Here is a 16,548-nt window from a genome sequence, read left to right as displayed (position 1 = left end):
AACATACCTCGGTTCAGTCTTACTTCTCATTAAGTACCGCACACAGCCTTTATCCTATCTAATTTCATTGAAATTCTTTATTTTTGTTCTAAAAATTTAATTTCTTCGGCTTCAAGTGATTGGATTAAATTGCCAGGCAAGCGCGACTACATAATGACTTTCTATGTTAACTTAATTTAGTTTCTTCTTACTTTCAATCTAAACTGTAAAATGGCCTTCTTCATTAAGGTATTTTTTAAAGATTCTAATGTGTTCTCGGCACTCTTTAACCTTTTCTATCAATTAGTCGGGTGACTGGTGACAATCATTGATATTCTAAAAGGTCAAGTGGTAGCAGGCTATAAATAAAAATTATCAAAAAGGTACACGGATTACTGCAAGGATAATGAGGTATCCTGGAAGGGGAGTTGTAGGGACTCGAAGGGCCGATCCCGCTTGCGCTTCGAAGACAGAGTAGGGCACAACACGAAGCAAGCGGCAGTTTGGCGCGAGCCACCAGAGTGAGAGCACTTACGTACGCCTCCGGTAGTTGAGTAATGCTTCTCGCCTGCTTGGACAAGTGCTAAGTTGATCGTTTCATGTGATACAGGTCGTTGAGGTTGGCATTATGTTTATTAACAATCCGATGCTCAAATAGTTTTGTGTATTGTTTTACAATTCTGAACTTGGTGTTTTTGTGTTCAGTTTGGATTGTTTCTTTATAAAAAGGTAACTTTTTAATATTTAAGTGTTATAATAATCTTCTTTTATTTGTGGTGATAAAATTTATGGAAGGCGTTGATTTTGAAATACACTTTATTCGTATTTATTATGTAAATATGTGAATGAGTTTTGGAAAAATAAATTTATTACATATCTTTACTTTGCAGACAAAGAAATATGGGAATAATATCCACAAGTATTAGGGCATTATTTGAAGAAAGCTATAAATTTTGCAAAGCTATGTTAGTTTAAGGTACAAATTTATAATCTGCTCTGCCCGATGTAATCGCTTTTGATTTAACCGATATTACGTTTTGTAACTTGTTGACACTAATTCGTCATTTGGTACAGAAATATGTGCGTGTTTCATGACGTCAGTGTACATGTAACATTTATAATTAATTGTGAATTAATATGATTAACATAATACATATAACATAATATATATAACTGCAATAAAGGAAACTTTGCACATGTACAATAAAAATAATTAAACATTTAATTAAAACCGGACGCCGTAATGAGAATAAGTGGACAAAGAAGCAATGAAGCTAACTAATAAATTTTCTAATATAGCTATAATTAACATTGAAATGTATTGTAATGCCTAGACTGAAAGATGGTGGTAACATTTACAGAATTCTAAAAATATTCAGCTGTGTTTGCATTAGAGATATAAAAACCACATTTTACTTACACAATTCTGGCAAAAATAGTCACCACCTATCATTAAATAGAATCACCATTTTTCGGGTATCTACCTGACCGGTCTTTTGTTCGCTACGGCTGCTATAGCGTTCTCTTTCACGCTTTCTACGAGGGAACCAGATGGAATGCGCTCTAAAACAGATTCTCTCAGATGTTTGTAGTGTCTTTGTTAACAATTTGACGAAACCAGATATTCAGATTTACTACATCATTAATTACTACTGTGTAATATATACTGTACATAGTCACTAGTAAGAGTGACCCCGCCCATATTACTGGTCCAATGATTTATGTAATACATGTGTATAACAAAAACGAAACTGATATCAATTCAACCTAGTGATTTATTAATTTGGTTTCGTGGCGAAGTTTGACGCTTTGCCCAATTCCAAGCAACTTGTATACGGGTTTTTTATGAATTTCTTTGTCTTCCGATAGATGGCATAATATACTGTCTTGCTTGTCGTAACTCACGCATTTACTCGATAACTTTCGGGATATTCGCATTGTAAAGATTTTTTATAGTAAATTAGTTTAATAATAAAATTGAAACTACGCTAGATATAAAAAAGCCGCTTGTAGTGGGTCGTAGACCTCGTTTTGCTGATCCCAGATATGATAATAACTAAATTTGTCTAAAAATTGATTACGTCAGTTATGATAAAACGGAAAGTCAGTGGGTATATTCTTCTCTTTGTATTTAGGTGTTAATTCAAAAGCGAAGATTGATGGCTTACGCCACGGTATGGTAGAAAATTGATTGATAACAAAAAGGAGTATTTATTACAATTAAATTAGCATCTAAACAGGAACGATATTTTATTGGAAAGTCTGTTCAATGTTAAATATGTATATAAGAGTCTAATGCAATATCAAAGTTTATTCGTTGGGAAACGTGCCAAGAGCATTCCTAGTTTTGCTTAACAGTAAAACCGAGTACATTGTTCGATAAACTCCCAAAGAACTTCCGAGATTCAAGAAATAAAATCTCTTGAAATGAAATGAAGGAATTAGGAATTTCAATAGGCAAGGAAATAGAAAGTAATTACAATAGCTATTACATCGAATATGCACACTCTCAAATTACAAAGTACGCTTCATTGCCTACACATAATTTTATAGCTTTTGCTTTTCCATTACAGAATGAAGTAATATATACATACAGCCAATAACGTTAAAAAGCGCTTCAACTACGCAACCATTATACGAGATTTATACGCTTTGTGTCACGTCCATTGTCTGCTATAACATATCAACGTAGTATAAAGCTTGTGTAATACGCGAAAGGTATATCGTGTGATATGGAAATTTCGATTAGTCCTCATAACTGGCTGTTGGGATTTTATGGACACCGAGAGGGGTGTAACGGTGTAGTGGCTTGAATTCTATCGAAGGAATAGTTTTGGTTTTTTTGTTTGCAACTTTTGTGAAATCTCTTTCTAAACATTTTTGGTCTCGGATCATGCAACTACGTTACTGCATATCTCAAGCAAGCGTCGACAATGTCAAAAATCCTTTCAAATTATTGAACTTCTTTTATATTGAATTTGTTTTTAAATTTTGAAAAAGGAATGGATGTCGTGATAGGTTTGTCACTATACGACTTAACTATTACTTAAAGGAAAACAGGCGACGACACAGAGTTTTAGCGGAATAGTTATACTAAATGGTATAAAAAAAAGGAATTATATAAACAACAAGCCGAAAGATACACTGGGAAATATCATTCGCAGCAGACCTAAACAAGAACAAAGAAAAGCTCACTGGTAGAAAATCTTAATTTTTTGCTTTAATACGGAAGCATGCAGAAAAAAATTGTGGCATCGTTATATTCAGTCTGAAGTGACCTTTTTTATCATTTTTTTTAAGTGTCAGAGTTAAATACTGAGGGCTAATAACTCTGTTATAAGCGTGAACATAGCAAGTCTTTAAAATATAATCAGAAATCAAGTAATTGAACGAATATATGATTACATAATGCTAGCTACTTACTAACGTTCAACTATCGTATTAGTTATCGAAAATTAATGTGTTTACTGTTTATTTTACCGCATACGTTTCTATTACCGCTCAAACATATTTAAATATCCTTTGGAGTAGATTATATACCGTACATACAGTCTAGACTTAATTACTTGTTGGTGACCTAGAAAGGCACTCGTTGATGTAATTTGTTGTAACGCGATTGCCGTTATCACGAGTCGTATTTATTTGATACTGTGTTGATATTTTTTAGTTGTTTAACTTTTTTTTTGTATAAATTTCAATAAAGTGCAGACCCAATATGTTTGCATGATGATGTCAATCAAGAATTTATAAAATAGAACATAGATACATGAAATTACGTTTCAAATTACAATAGAGCGTAGACTATAACCAATGGCATGAAAAACCTCGCGATCATTTTATTTACAACATAAAAATGATTGAAATCAACTTCCTGTCTTTTCATTACTCGTCTCGAGCGAGCTCCAAAAAGAGTTTAATATGATTTTAATTCATATTCCAGTACTAATTACTTGACATTTTAGTTCCACACAATCGCATCACTTACCTTGTCTTAACATAGGGAAATCACCAGATTAACCCACCAACTGATTAACACCCACACCAAGAACAGGACCTCCTCAATTAGCGTCACTAATGCTAAGGCCTTATATATAACTTTAATTCTTTAAAGGATATAACGACCACGAAACCACATACTGTCGTAACCGAAATTTGTGGAATTGAGAAAACATGATTTCAAAGTTTAAAAAATTACTGAATGAAACCAATAAACATTTATTCTCGTTGATAAATGGATAACTAAATATTATGTATAAATAAACATAATCACTTTATTCGCAATAGGATCCATTCTGTATTTTTTTTTAACAAATCGTTTTTATAAAATGTTAAATAGTTATGTAGTTGTTGTCGATAGTTTTATCGATAGATTGTGAAAGAATGTTACGACGTTCTAATAATTACTAATTGCATTATTGCCTTCTTTATTCTTATTTTTATAGTTGGCCTACTAGTATCGAGATCAATTTTTATTCAGATACATTTTAACATACAGTGTATGTATAGAACTTACAAAAATTGACAATTCAAATGAACTTGTGCTCCGTAATTGCATGAATAATGAGTCGAGGATGATTCAAATTGAAACAAGTTCGGCTATTTATTCCACAAGCGTTACCAATATTTAGTCGATAGTCGATAGAATATCTACTGCAATCACTAGCTGCTCGCAAGCAGGCAACACTTTTGCGCAATGAACTGTCATTTTACTCGGTCTACAAAAAAGACAGACAATAGGTATACGCTTTTGTTCAAATATCGCTTCAAGTGCAATGGAACAAGATTCGTCATCGTGTAGATTGAAGTAATAATCATAATAATGATTTATTTCAGTCACTGGGTCCATAATGGTTAGGTTAAAAGGCGAGATACAGGCGCATGCAGGCTCGCCTATCTCTCCAGCATGGGACTGTTCCACCTGTCCGCAATAATGTTCAGAATCCCGTTCGAGCTGGCGCGCAGTCTGCTTAGACCCGAAGCACATCTGTTTCGCATGATTTCGCTACAGGTAACCAAGATCCTAAAAGCATTTTCTCATTGTATACGTGGAGCGTTGTAAGCCCCCTGCAAGTATTTGGCCCATAGGCTAAAAGTGTAAAAATATTGACAATATGCTGTAAACAGCGTTATCTATACTTCCTTCGTACATCGAGCGAACCTACGGGCCAACATGTTGCACCTGACTGACAACGCCCTACGTTCTCTTTCTATATCTAAATTATCTCTAAGATCTTTGGTAACCCAGTGGCCCAAATACTTAAATTTGACGACTTTATTTAGAGGAGGATAGTTCTTCGTGCCTGACTTAAAAACAAGTAACTCGCTCTTCTTGACGTCGTATTTGAGCCCATAATTTTCGCATATGTGGATCAGTTTTAAAACAACGCGTTTTTCAATGGACTCAGCATAATATATTATTTACACATATTCCATCAATATGATAGCCTAGATAGATGCTACTGAGTTTAACAATCAACCGATTTATGTACAAATTAAAAAGTCGGGGAGAGGTCAATCCTCCGTGCCTCACCGTGCACTCCAACCTATACTCATCCGAGAGCGAATCTGCCCACCTCACATTTCGTTTGTTTCGAGTACCAATAACTAAGCATGAACACAACCTCATCCGCTACATCAGTCTCATTTTTCAGCTTTTGCCATAGTACGTTCATACATACATACATATACTACAAGATCGAATGCCTTTGACAGATCCAAGAAACATGCGATAACTGGGGTTTTACTTAGTGTGTTTTAGAGACAGAAATAGCACTCTCTGTGGCCCGACCTGAAGCCAAATTGAGCACCATGCAAAACTATGCGGCTGGACAAGTGTCTGTCAAGTAGGCTGAATAACACCTTAGCCATTACTGTAGTCAGCGATATCGGCCGGTAATTTCACGGGTCTAAAATATCACCCTGAAGTGCTGCCGTCTGTACAATAAAAGTAATTTTTACGACCTTTAATCAAATTAGCACAGAAGAACGGAACCAAAAACATTATGTTTTCTGTGTGTTATCACAACGCCTACAGGTAATAATTCATCATCTGTGGCCTACGCAGGAGAAGAGCTACGCCTACACTGAGGCCCCGGTATATTTCGCGGCGTGGCATACTATGGACTCAAAGTTGCTATACCTGTGTTGTACAACTGTACACTCATATTACGACATCACACATACACCCAAGTTCATTGATAAATCTGTAAGCAGTTTAAACCAATAGAACTCTATCTGATTTTGAAGTGCCGATTGTAAAAACTGTATCATCACTAGGATGGAATAAATAAATGCGGTAGTACTTATTAAACCAAAAACTGTCGTAACTCATAATACTGGAATTGTGAAATTCGAAACTTAAAAAAATACTGAATGGAAGTTATTGCGAAAATTATTATTATTAGTACAAAGATCGACCACTTACAAAAAATTCTTTCGATCCGGCTGGATTCGCAACGTCTTCTAGGAAATTGCGTCAGATGCTATGCCAACTAAGCCACGGATCGAATCAGCGGACCTTATTAATTTTTTTATGTGTGGTTGTTGCATATCGTTGTTTTATGGTTTCTTTTAAATTTTTTTGCAGTAGCGCCATCTGTAAGAAATCTAGTTCTTCCTTGTGTTAATAATTGTAACCAACTGGTGGAGTAATTTCATAAAAAAATAATTGAATGTCATGCTGGTGAAACATTGTGACATACATAAAACTTAATTATAATGTAGTTATTTTTATTTATACATAATACTTAATTATTCATTTACAAACGAGAAAAATATTTTATAATTTTCAAATCGTGTTTTCTAAATTCCACAATTTTGAGTTACGACATTTGGTCTCGTCTGTGACTTAAGGAAGTGAAACGTAACATTATGTTTTTAAGGATAAGCAGTTTTACATTGAACACAACGGATATTATTGTAAAAAAGCATATTGTTTAATTAGTAATTTTTTTTTCACTAAGTCTTATTCATAATCTTTGACGGCTTAGTGTCTAGGGCTTCGGACGGTTGATGTTCTCGATTCTTGTCATTGAATTTGAGAAAATAAATTTATGAAATGGGTGTTCAGGTTTGTGCACGTGGTGTTAATTTACACCAGGTAACGGGTATGATGTACTGGCACATTATTGCTGTTATTATTTAGTAGCACCGAAATAATCATACAACCTTTATCTGTGTTTACACAAGTATCAATTTAATACAGTAAAACTCTCCGATAAAGTCGATTCACAGTCCTCTATAAGTTACTAATCTTCATAAAAATAAACACCTGCTCAAACATTACGAGCTTTAAACGTCAGCCATTCAAGATGGCAGCTGTATCGCCACGCTTTTGTTTTTGTTACCTACATATTGCGACAATTTTTTGTACTCTAACGAGTTAAGTGACCTTTGTATTATTAAAATTGTTCTAATTTTCTACAAATTACAAAGTGTAAGTCAGAAATTTAATTTTCTAAAGATATTTTACAGAATATTTTTTATTTATTTCGACACAATTTGCTGTCTTTGGAAACATAATATCGATTAACTGTCTCTACACTAAGTTTATTATGGTTATTATTTATAAAGTGTCAGACAAACACATTCAGGTACTTGTATTCAAATTAGAGAATTCACATATCGAATCCAGTATAAAATAGTTCATTTCCAAAATATTATATATACATATAAATATATTATAGCCTAAAATCAAATATAATAACTGAAACTGACTATCTAATGTAATATAGACGATGTGAATAGATAAGTATTGTTGAGTAACATTTTCTTTGAATATCTGAGACATTTTTTTTAACAGAATCACGCGACTCATCTGTGCCGGGTGTTGGCGACCCCACCGGTTACGAACTAATAAATCTTCCTCGAGCCCGAGGCTACACCACATTGTTAAAATTAAAACTGCAGTAGATTTACTCAACGCGTAATGGGATAGATATTTGAGCGCCTATAGAAATGTTACTTACGTAGCCGCTTCCACGGATAATAGACATCTGACCTGTTGTTCTACAGTACAGTTTTTTTACATTTCTGTACCTGCATTTGATCCTCTCTGTCTAACACGAGTGTGCCCATTCATGTGCTTAAATAGCTACCGATCGGGGAGTTGTTTTTTGTTCAACACCCTGCACATCGAATATGACGTGTTAAGATCACTACGTGATTTATTTGTCTCTAGATTTGGACTACATTGTGGTTAGAGAGGTAAATATGGTTGCTATGACCTTCGACTCTTGAAAATCAGTATGTGTTCGAATCTTCCGACGTGACCTTAAAAGAGCGTAGGTTTTGTAAGCTGACATTTACAAACCGTGGCTCTTTATTGGATAATTAATTAGCCTTTACGAAAAGGTTTTTATTTTTCTAAAAATGACCGTTAAATTCACCCAACAAACACCCCAAATACCTGCTCTTAAATTGGAGAATTTACTATACTATAGGTACCAAATAACTCCGGGAACATAATATGTTAAGAAAAGTTTGTTTCCGAAGTTGATCTAACTGGAAATCAAACTCGGGACTTGCACATTCAGCGCCCATGGAGCTACCTATAAGGTTACAAAAATATTCAAGTACACAACAGAAAACATGGAGCAGACGGAATTTGGACAGATTCTATCTCAGAGTCGAATCTACAACTTTCTGTTTACAAATTCTACCATATAGTTCTATTACCTTATGTTTGTTTAATATAGATGGTAAACAAATTGTTACCGTAACCATTTATTCGATACGAGCCGCGAACGGGAATTTTGTGGATGATGTCACAGGAAAACTGTTACAGCAAACAAAAAGTATGTAGGTAGTTCTGTAGTGCCTCATATTAAATTTAAAACGCTCTGGCACTCTTATTACAGGAAATTTCCTAGTTTAAAACCAGGTGTATTATTATTTTCAAACAGTTTGCTTTCCGTTTTAGGCTCAATTTACATCGCTGCGGAAGGGAAGGGGAAATCATAAACGAACGTACAAACTAGATACAGTATGATATCGGTGAGAATTCCCGAGAATTCTCCTGAAGTTACTGTTAGTACGTTTCGTAATTTTGAAAATTTTTATTATGCTTTGGTTGTAATTCATTTCCATTCCATTTTGCAGCATTGTAAAATGTATCATCTTTTCGTTGACGAACAGTTACTATGCTGGACTGCCACGCAGAGGTTCCGGGTTCGATTTCCAGGCCGGGAGAAGTACAAGGTTTCCCTAGTGCGAGGCTATAGTGTATGAAATAATCTCAGTACAGAGTACTAAAAAAACCGACCTCAAAAGTACGTGGAATTACGTCTATTTGCTAAGTTTTATTGAAATATCCCCTAGTATGCCACTATACAGAACTTGACGCTGGAGATAATAAAAATAGGTTCTCACTACGACACTACTCAAAGTATATGGAGAGAAAAACGCCTTGAATGGAAGAAATAGCAAAATCAATTATTAAAGTAATTGCTCCTAAATTAAAGTTAGGCGCTATTTATAAAAGTGAATCTTCATGCGTGATCAGACACCCTTCGAGGTGGATGATTTTCTTCAAAATGAAATGGGACCACTATGGAAGTACCCCGTTTCCAACAAAAAAAGAATCATGAAAATCGGTTCACAAATACCGGAGTTATCGCGTAACATATATACATAAAAAAGAACATACAGTCGAATTGAAAACCTCCTCCTTTTTTGAAGTCGATTAAAAAAACTTGAAACCAATTCTAAACATAGCAAGTATTCGAGACTTGCTAGGTTTTAAAGTAGTTGAAGCTCCTTAATAGGTATTTTAATTGGCAATTAGTGGATAGTAAAGTTTACTGATACTCAAATCTTGGTCTCGGCTTCAATATCAGGTTGCAAACATATACCGGCAAGCGGACAAATGGTCCATCTAAACTGAACTAAAAGTAAAGTGGTTATCGCAGCCTTTAGACATTTGCGTTACAAAGGAAGTACTCATAACATCTAAACGCGTTCCGGCTCTTCCCTACCCTCTAATCTGGAACACAGGATTACTACTGCGCGGTGGAAATAGGTAGCGCGTGATAACTCTCCAGACCGTCTCTGTTTCATTTGCCTACGAAAATTATGTTTCTTTTTTAATATTACGGATTAATGACTTCCACAAACCTATGCTAATATACGTTTTATTATAAATAGGTTTTAATAGTACTAGGGAAGACCCTGTGTAGCGGGTGCCATAGACAACCACAATTTACACCCAAACTCACGAGAGAAATAAATGTAGGCCATACAAATATTTCTCCCGGCCCGGGAATCGAACCTCTGCATGGCGGTCCGATATGGTAACCGTTCGGCCACAGAGGCAGTTAAAAAAAAATAAAGTCACGAAGCACCCTAAGCACATTTACCCACTGCATCCGATTTTTAATTGTCCCGAAGCCGCGACTACACAAATCTAGAAAATTCGATCCCACTTCAGATGTCGATTGAGATTCTAAACTCGTACGAATTGGACGTAGTGCACAAACGCTCTTAGTGTTAACTACTGAGCGTCCGCAGCCGTCACATAATAAAAGATAATTAATTAATAAAAAATAACATAAAAAGACTATTCATTTATTATTATTGATACGAAGATCGAACAAAACACAAAGAAAAAATCCCACGATCCGACTGCACTAGAAACACAGATATGTGGTTCGAGTCCAGTCGGATTTGTTCGATCTTTGTATCATTAATAATAACAAACTAGTGCAGTATTTTCACAATATATGAATATCATGATATTCAATATGATTGTAACTTTTTCATATAAAAAAACCGACCGCAAAAGTTCATTACATCTATTTGTCAAATTTTATTGAAATCGGTTACCGGAAAGTGCGCGAAACCGGATTCATTCCCTAGTTTGCCACCTTTAGAGGTGGAATATTTTATATACCCTCCTTCTAACAAAAAAAGGATCATCAAAATCGGTTAATAAATCCGGAGTCATCGCGTAACATATATAAAAAAAAACAGTCGAATCGCGAACCTCCACCTTCTTTTGAAGTCGGTCAAAAATAAATATTGCCATTTATTTATTCACAAAACACATAAGCGAATTATTATGCAATAAAATAGTAATGTGGACAAATAACATGAAGACTCAGCATTGCTGATCTCCAGACGTCACCTATAGTTATACGCTTGCTGCACCAGACCGGCACGCGGAGTTTATACTAAGCACCAAGTTATTACACAGAGACTGTATGTGTTACACTTTGTGTAATAGTTGTAAAAATAAAAATGAGACGGTTACTTGCAATATTTAACTAAATAAATAACTCTCGTTTAACGTACAATGGCACCATTAGAAGCAACATGCCGATTGTCCACAAGGCGTGTGATTTCTGAGTAATACTGGATTGCTCACGTTCGCCTTTATGTCATAAAGACAAAATATGTTATTGAGGTCAATTATTCTTTAGCTATATTGTTCATTAATCATTTTTAAGTGTAATCATTATAAAATAATATTCAGCTTTTTTTGATGGAAAAGGGACAGTTTAATTTGTTAAAAATTAGATATATATAATAGAGAAATTCGTAAGATATATAGCTAAGTTGGTAGAGCAGTAGCCACGTTGAGGCAACAAGATATATCACGGAGAGTGTGCGAAGGAATTATATAACACATACACTCGTAGCCCCGCACGACCATAAATTACACTCAAAGTCACGGGTGAAATAAATGTAGGCCATACAAATATTTCTCCCAACCTGGGAATCGAACCCGGGACCTCTGCATTGCGTGGCACTCCAGTAATGTAACCGTTCGGCGACGGAGGCAGTTGATGATAATAATTGTACTGCGATGATAATTACACGAATTATTCCGCTTTCCCTTGCCATCGTCCGGGGACTACACGGAGGCTGGGGTTCCATCCCTATGTTGCGGATGTTCCAAGGATTCCTACGAAGCGTTTCGCTTCTACATTTATATGGCGAACGGCGAACGGAGTGGAATCCCCTACCCACAAACTTGTTCCCTGAACAGTATAACTTGTGCCTTTTCAAGGCGAATGCGGATAGGCATTATATAGGTGTGTATGCTCAATCGTCGACTTCATAGTCACTTTCCATCACGTTTTTAATATAAACAATAATAATAATAAAAACCTTTTAACCTACTACTGTGTACGAGTATCCTCCAAATAGTAAACCCTCTCTTTGGAGGTCACTCAAGGAGGAGTCATAGTCCGCCACCCTGGACTAAGGATATTTCACACTTTAGGTTTCCTGTACTGTTTTTGAGAGATATTAAAGATAAATTAGAAATTTAATTCTTAGGTTTTCTAGGAAAGGACCCGATACGTTGGTTTGTTTGAGAAAACAAATATACGCGATTTAAATCCGGGAAAATTGTTTCGTTTCCTATTAGAAATTAAAGTCACAAATGTATTCTGCCAACCATTTTCCTCTGAGCTACAACCGCACTACGATATATTTATATTTTTACATAATATACTATCACTCCTATGTAAATATAAATCAGTAGAATAGACCTGTGGTTATGGCCAACTCCCTTAAGCGCCAGAATATGTTACGATTGATTTACGGTCTCTATGTTACTTTCACTATATAGAGGTACGCACATTATATCACGGCAGTTTCCCACAGGGGCAGGCAAAGACTAGACCTCCATTCGTTACGCACCTAATACACCTCTTCCCATTACCTGCTTACTTTGTGTAAATAAACCCTATACACACAAAGTAAGGAAGTAATTACAAGTAGCAAAAGTTTTAGTATTCCATATCACTAGTTAACTGTGAAGACATTTTTACTCAAATTAAATTTTAATAAGTTTTTTGAGCTATTTTTTGTCAAATTACTCTACTAGTTTGTTGTAATTATTAATACAAAGACCGAACTCTTAGAAAAATTCCTTTAATCCGGCCGGATTCGAACCGACGTCTTCTAGCAAACCTTATCAGACTCTATGCCAACTAAGCAACGGAACGAAGCAGTGGACCTCACGAATTTTTCTGTCGGATCTTTGTATTTGGTTTTCAACGACTTTTTAACCGTAGCGCCATCTATAATTTAATCATATTAACTAAACTCGTGCGTTTGGGTCCAATTTTTGCTCCATATATATCGAACCAGTCCGTGTTCCTTAATCATGATCTTCCGCCGAAAACTCGACGAAAACTGACCATGGACTGATTCGAAACATGTCTTGAGATTCACGGTAGTTACCCATTTAAAAATTTTAAATAGAATTTACACATGCCAGGTAGGTAAGTGCCTTGGAACCGTTTTACGATTTTTTGCCAATTGCAGTGGAGACTGCGGGGACTTGGGGTTCGGAAGCCAAAGAATTCATCAGGGAGTTGGGTCGTCGGCTTAGAGATAGATGCTGTTGATCCACGCTCTGGATCTTAGTTGGTGCAACAAATGTCGTTGACCATTCAGCGCGGTAATGCTGCCAGTGCTATGGGAACACTTGAACCAGCTAAGATTCAGAGCGGTCCTTTTTAATTGTTATAGTTGCATAAAAATGGCTAAATCTGGCGAATTGCATTATTGATATTTTTTGTCACGATTTGTTTGTTGTTGATTTATATTTTTGTGCACGTCAGGTGCAGGAAGCGTACGTTGAGGATGAGAAGGATGACACTTGTAATTAAAAGTTTAATCATTACCATCTACAGTCCAACTTCATCTACTACTGCATGTAGACCTTCCATAGTTGCTATCCAGCACAATCTTGTGTTAGTCTTATCCATCTACGGCTTGTGACGTGGATTTGCTCGGCATTCTTTGGTTTTTTTTGGGTTTTCTCAGAAATGTTGATCGCGTTGACGATGATTTTGTTTTGATTATCCCGAATTTCATACTTTTATCCCAGAAGAAACAATATAGAAACACAACTTATAATGGAGATAGCAACAAATGGGAACTGTACTTGCAAGCAACCTTAAAAACCTCAAGCGTCCTCAATGAGTACTTGTTACACTCGAGTATCTTCCACTCCAACATCTAGATGTCGTACGTATTAACATTTCTTTCGGTTTATTCTTTTCCAATGTCTAAATTTTGTTCATTGATATCCATTTTTCTAAAGCAAAATAAATTATGTCGATTTTTGTATATACTCTAAATGATGCCAACGAGTGACCTGAAAACAAGAATGTTATTAAGACAGCATACCAGCACGTGACATTAACGAATTACCGAAATAGATAACACTTATTTATCCACTCAATAAGGACTGCGTCAGTGTTTGGAGCATATCACACGTCCTACGGCAATTCGGATATACAAATCCTTTTCAGGAAAATTTCTCTCATTTTCCTCGTCGTCCAAATAAATGAATATTTACAAGTCCATCCGGGAGTTTCGGGACTTACGTTGTTGTGATTTCATCTTATATGGTTAATCTTATATCAAGTTTTCACCACTACTATAACAATTATAACAAGTCATGACCAGTCAATGGCGACCAATGACGGCGGCGCGGGCGGCGGCTACGTCACCCGTTTCCTCTCCGCGGCCCGCTCGTACGTAGTCGTACACGAATGACGCAATTGGCTTTTTCAATGTCTTATCTACAGTGAAGTATGTTGTCATTCGCCGAGTGACCGCCTCGCTGCGCACACGTCTCTCGCGCTCAGTTATTTTTGTTTCACTTGTGTCTTTGTACCTTTTCGTCGTCGAGGACAGAGTGGCGAATTGCGCGCTCTATCGTGCCAGTGTTTTGAACTTTGTGTGTGACATTGGAACTGTTTTAATAATTAGGTCTCGGAACAGCCATCATGTTTATGTCAGGGTTTTTCATCTTATCCCCAGATTTATCTCTCAGGTTGGTTTTTACAGATTCTCTTATAAACTTGTTTACTTCATCTCGTTCTTTGAAATATCCGCGAATGGAGAGCTAGTAACAAGTTGTGAACCTGATTGGCTCGTTGAGCCGTTAATGCATTGTTCTTTGACCTAGTACTTAACATTGTGAAATCATTATGCTTCTCCTAGAATTGGTGGCATTCCCCGAACAAATATACGTAAATTCTTGCAGTGAGGTGGACAGGTGATCTTCGATCAGCAAATCGTGTAAATTTTGCGCCTGAAACTGCCTTGACTAAATTAAGAAATAGACTGTTACTTTTAGTTCTTAAGATAGGTATATCTGTGTCGCAGCATTTATTTTGCGCAATTTTCGGATCACTAACGAATGCTAATATCTGCTGTCTGCTTGTTACAGAATGACTCCGCAAGAGGAGCGGGAGAGCGCGCGCGGGGCGGAGATCGCCGACGCTTTCGAGGACGACATGTTCGGCCCACCGCGCACTGAGCCCGCCGCTCGCCCCAAGCTCTCCATGATCTCTGCGCGTCTGCGCGCTAACGAGGAGCGCAAGCGCGTCATCGAGATCTGTTCCCAGAAACTAGAGAACATCGAGGACCCCGCTCGCGACCTTCGTCGTTCCGTTTGCATCAATAACACATACTGCAGGCTCAGCGAGGAAGCGCGCAGAGAAAAGGAGGCCAGACGACGACGTGCGCGCGAGGAGTGCGACGACTCCTGGGTGGGAAAGAAAGCTCGGCGCGCGGTCGAAGACGAGTGCCTGGCACTGCTAGATGCTATCCCTGAACTAGGCGACGTGAACCTGGGATGCGCACAGCTGGCGCGACAGATGCCCCGGCAGGACGTGGCGTTGCTGCCGCCCTCGCTGCTAACGGTGCTCGACTCATGACCGCGCCGCTCCGCGCACCTACACACCCCGCTGTGATGCGAGCGTCCGAGTGATATGCTCGCGTGGCCCAAATGCACGAGTCGCTGACCGCGTTACCGGACACTGCATTTCGAGCGCGCACTTCGACTGTTCGAATATTTCGCGATGCGTTCGGGAAGCCGCTCTATAGCGGTCGCTCAATGGACCAGACTATTATGTATTTGTTACCCCCGATGGACAGTAACGTTTAGCCAATTCTTTGTTATAGAAGAGTACTTACTTTGTTAGCGTGTTTTTTATTATTTAGTGAAAGTTGCTCAGGCGCTGCCGACGGGCGCGGTCCAATTAGTGTTCATCGATCATTTTTATTGTCGGACTAGGACTTGGATGAGCGTTTGTCGCCATGTCGTGACGTCGCCTGCGATGACGCGTAACGAGATAATAGTGAGGAAGTTTAAGATTCGCATTGAAGGAGTAATAGTTGTAAGCGGTAATTATGTTACATTACTGTACTATAAATAATTAAATTTAGTGGTTAAGAGATAGTGCAAAACGACTGGGAACGGAAGCGCTAGAGCTCGTGATGATTCTTCCTCGCTTTACTTTAGTTAGTATTATTTTCGTGCTGCCTTATGTGAGATCAGAATATTATTTTAAGACTCGGCCATGGATTGAGTCGGCGTCGAACACAATGTAATTGGGACGACGGCCGTTTCTAACGAGTGACGGCTTCGAAAGTAAAAGTTCGCTCTACCGGTACCTAAGGCCCGTGAGATTACGCTTTTTAGTAAAATATCTACCGTTGAGCGATCAACGCGTTACGTGATACGTGTTTGCTACTTTTTGAAGTGAATTAAGTAGCGACCTAACAACAATGTCGTCCGTATGTGGTGTTGGACGCAGG

General features: G+C 37.3%; 1 protein-coding gene across 2 annotated transcripts; it reads left to right on the top strand.

Moving 5' to 3' along the window:
- The first annotated feature begins 522 nt into the window (after positions 1–522).
- Positions 523–16,126, top strand: LOC113225603. Of its 2 annotated transcripts, none has more exons than XM_026457940.1 (2): positions 523–708; positions 15,176–16,126. In XM_026457940.1, the coding sequence occupies exon 2, from the start codon at positions 15,177–15,179 to the stop codon at positions 15,663–15,665; it is 489 nt and encodes a 162-aa protein (XP_026313725.1). In that variant the 5' UTR covers positions 523–708; position 15,176; the 3' UTR covers positions 15,666–16,126. The 2 variants fall into 2 exon arrangements, with proteins under 2 accessions (XP_026313725.1, XP_026313724.1); XM_026457939.1 differs by lacking the exon at positions 523–708 and adding an exon at positions 14,462–14,776.
- The last annotated feature ends 422 nt before the right edge of the window (positions 16,127–16,548 follow it).

The sequence above is a fragment of the Hyposmocoma kahamanoa genome, unplaced genomic scaffold (genome assembly GCF_003589595.1).
Source record: "Hyposmocoma kahamanoa isolate Upper Pololo Valley unplaced genomic scaffold, ASM358959v1 168, whole genome shotgun sequence".
Lineage (NCBI taxonomy): Eukaryota > Metazoa > Arthropoda > Insecta > Lepidoptera > Cosmopterigidae > Hyposmocoma > Hyposmocoma kahamanoa.
Note: the sequence above shows the minus strand (reverse complement) of the source record. Positions and strands in the feature narration are given on the sequence as shown.